This window comes from Populus euphratica, unplaced genomic scaffold (assembly GCF_000495115.2).
Source record: "Populus euphratica unplaced genomic scaffold, PopEup_1.0 scaffold8142.1, whole genome shotgun sequence".
NCBI classification, from domain to species: Eukaryota; Viridiplantae; Streptophyta; class Magnoliopsida; order Malpighiales; family Salicaceae; genus Populus; species Populus euphratica.
The window spans coordinates 1-955 of record NW_011507908.1 but is presented as its reverse complement, the minus strand read 5'-3'; the positions used below and the strand labels follow the sequence as shown (position 1 = coordinate 955).

Here is a 955-nt window from a genome sequence, read left to right as displayed (position 1 = left end):
GTCCCTCTCTCTTATCAAACGCTCTTGAGCCCCTCCTCTCAATTTCTCTAACCGTAGTCCATCAATTTGCTGCATCTTGAACACCTTGACTGCGTTTGCTAATCCCCCTATAAAAATCATTAGACTTCCACAGATGCCTGTCCAGACCCAAGTCTTGCCCTGCATTAATCAAGAAACTTTGATGTACGTTAAAAAGCTACCATGCAAAAGTACTCAAAGATTCCAAGATTTTCTATTTAGATTGTGATGTTTAAACCATCTTTTTTTCTATCCAATTAGACTACTGCTATTTCCAAAACTAGAGCAGATTGCTTAAACTATAACTAAACAAATTTACAGCTTACCAATAGCTTCAGTCCATGATAGCCCCGTCCTGCTTGCTCATGAATATTGAGAATGGAACCAACCAAGAATAGCAAACTTCCCATTAAAAATGGGATGTGGACGCTCTGTTGCAAGATTTGTACATGCCCATCAGCTCTCTCATATATCTGGCATGAGTTGTGTATGGATCCGAGCACCCACAAAGCCGGTCCAGCAATAAGCAAGTTTAGAGCATGCCTTTCCAATTTGAAGTGCCCATATCCCTTGTATTCCTGCATTTGTGGATTGCCTCAACATTCAAATTATTTGCAATATGTACTTAAAACTTAATAACTGTGCTCCTAAGAATACAGGATTTTAAGAGGAGACAGTGGAATGCTGTGGACTATATAGACCTTAATTTCATAACGAAGTTACAAAATGCTCCTCTCTGAAAAGATGAATTCAAAGAGACTGAAAAGAGGCATCTTCACGTTGGGTAATTAATGTCTGGCCCAAAAGAATAAGTTTTGACATGCACATAACCTAGTGCAACCCTTTTTTAATTGGGTTTTTGAGGAAATATAACGGGACTTCTAATCGAGATTAGACGCATAAGATAAATTAAATCATAGATTGATCCTACATACAC

General features: G+C 38.3%; 1 protein-coding gene across 1 annotated transcript; it reads right to left on the bottom strand.

Annotated features, from left to right (window-relative positions):
• Window positions 1–15: 15 nt before the first annotated feature.
• LOC105120377 (uncharacterized) lies at window positions 16–602 on the bottom strand (the record flags this gene model as incomplete). The annotated part of the gene is made up of 2 exons (XM_011018539.1): window positions 345–602; window positions 16–159 (listed from the first exon to the last, which is right to left on the bottom strand). Coding segments are annotated over exons 1-2 (402 nt in total), but the record flags the coding sequence as incomplete, so codon positions are not given.
• Between the last annotated feature and the right edge of the window lie 353 nt (window positions 603–955).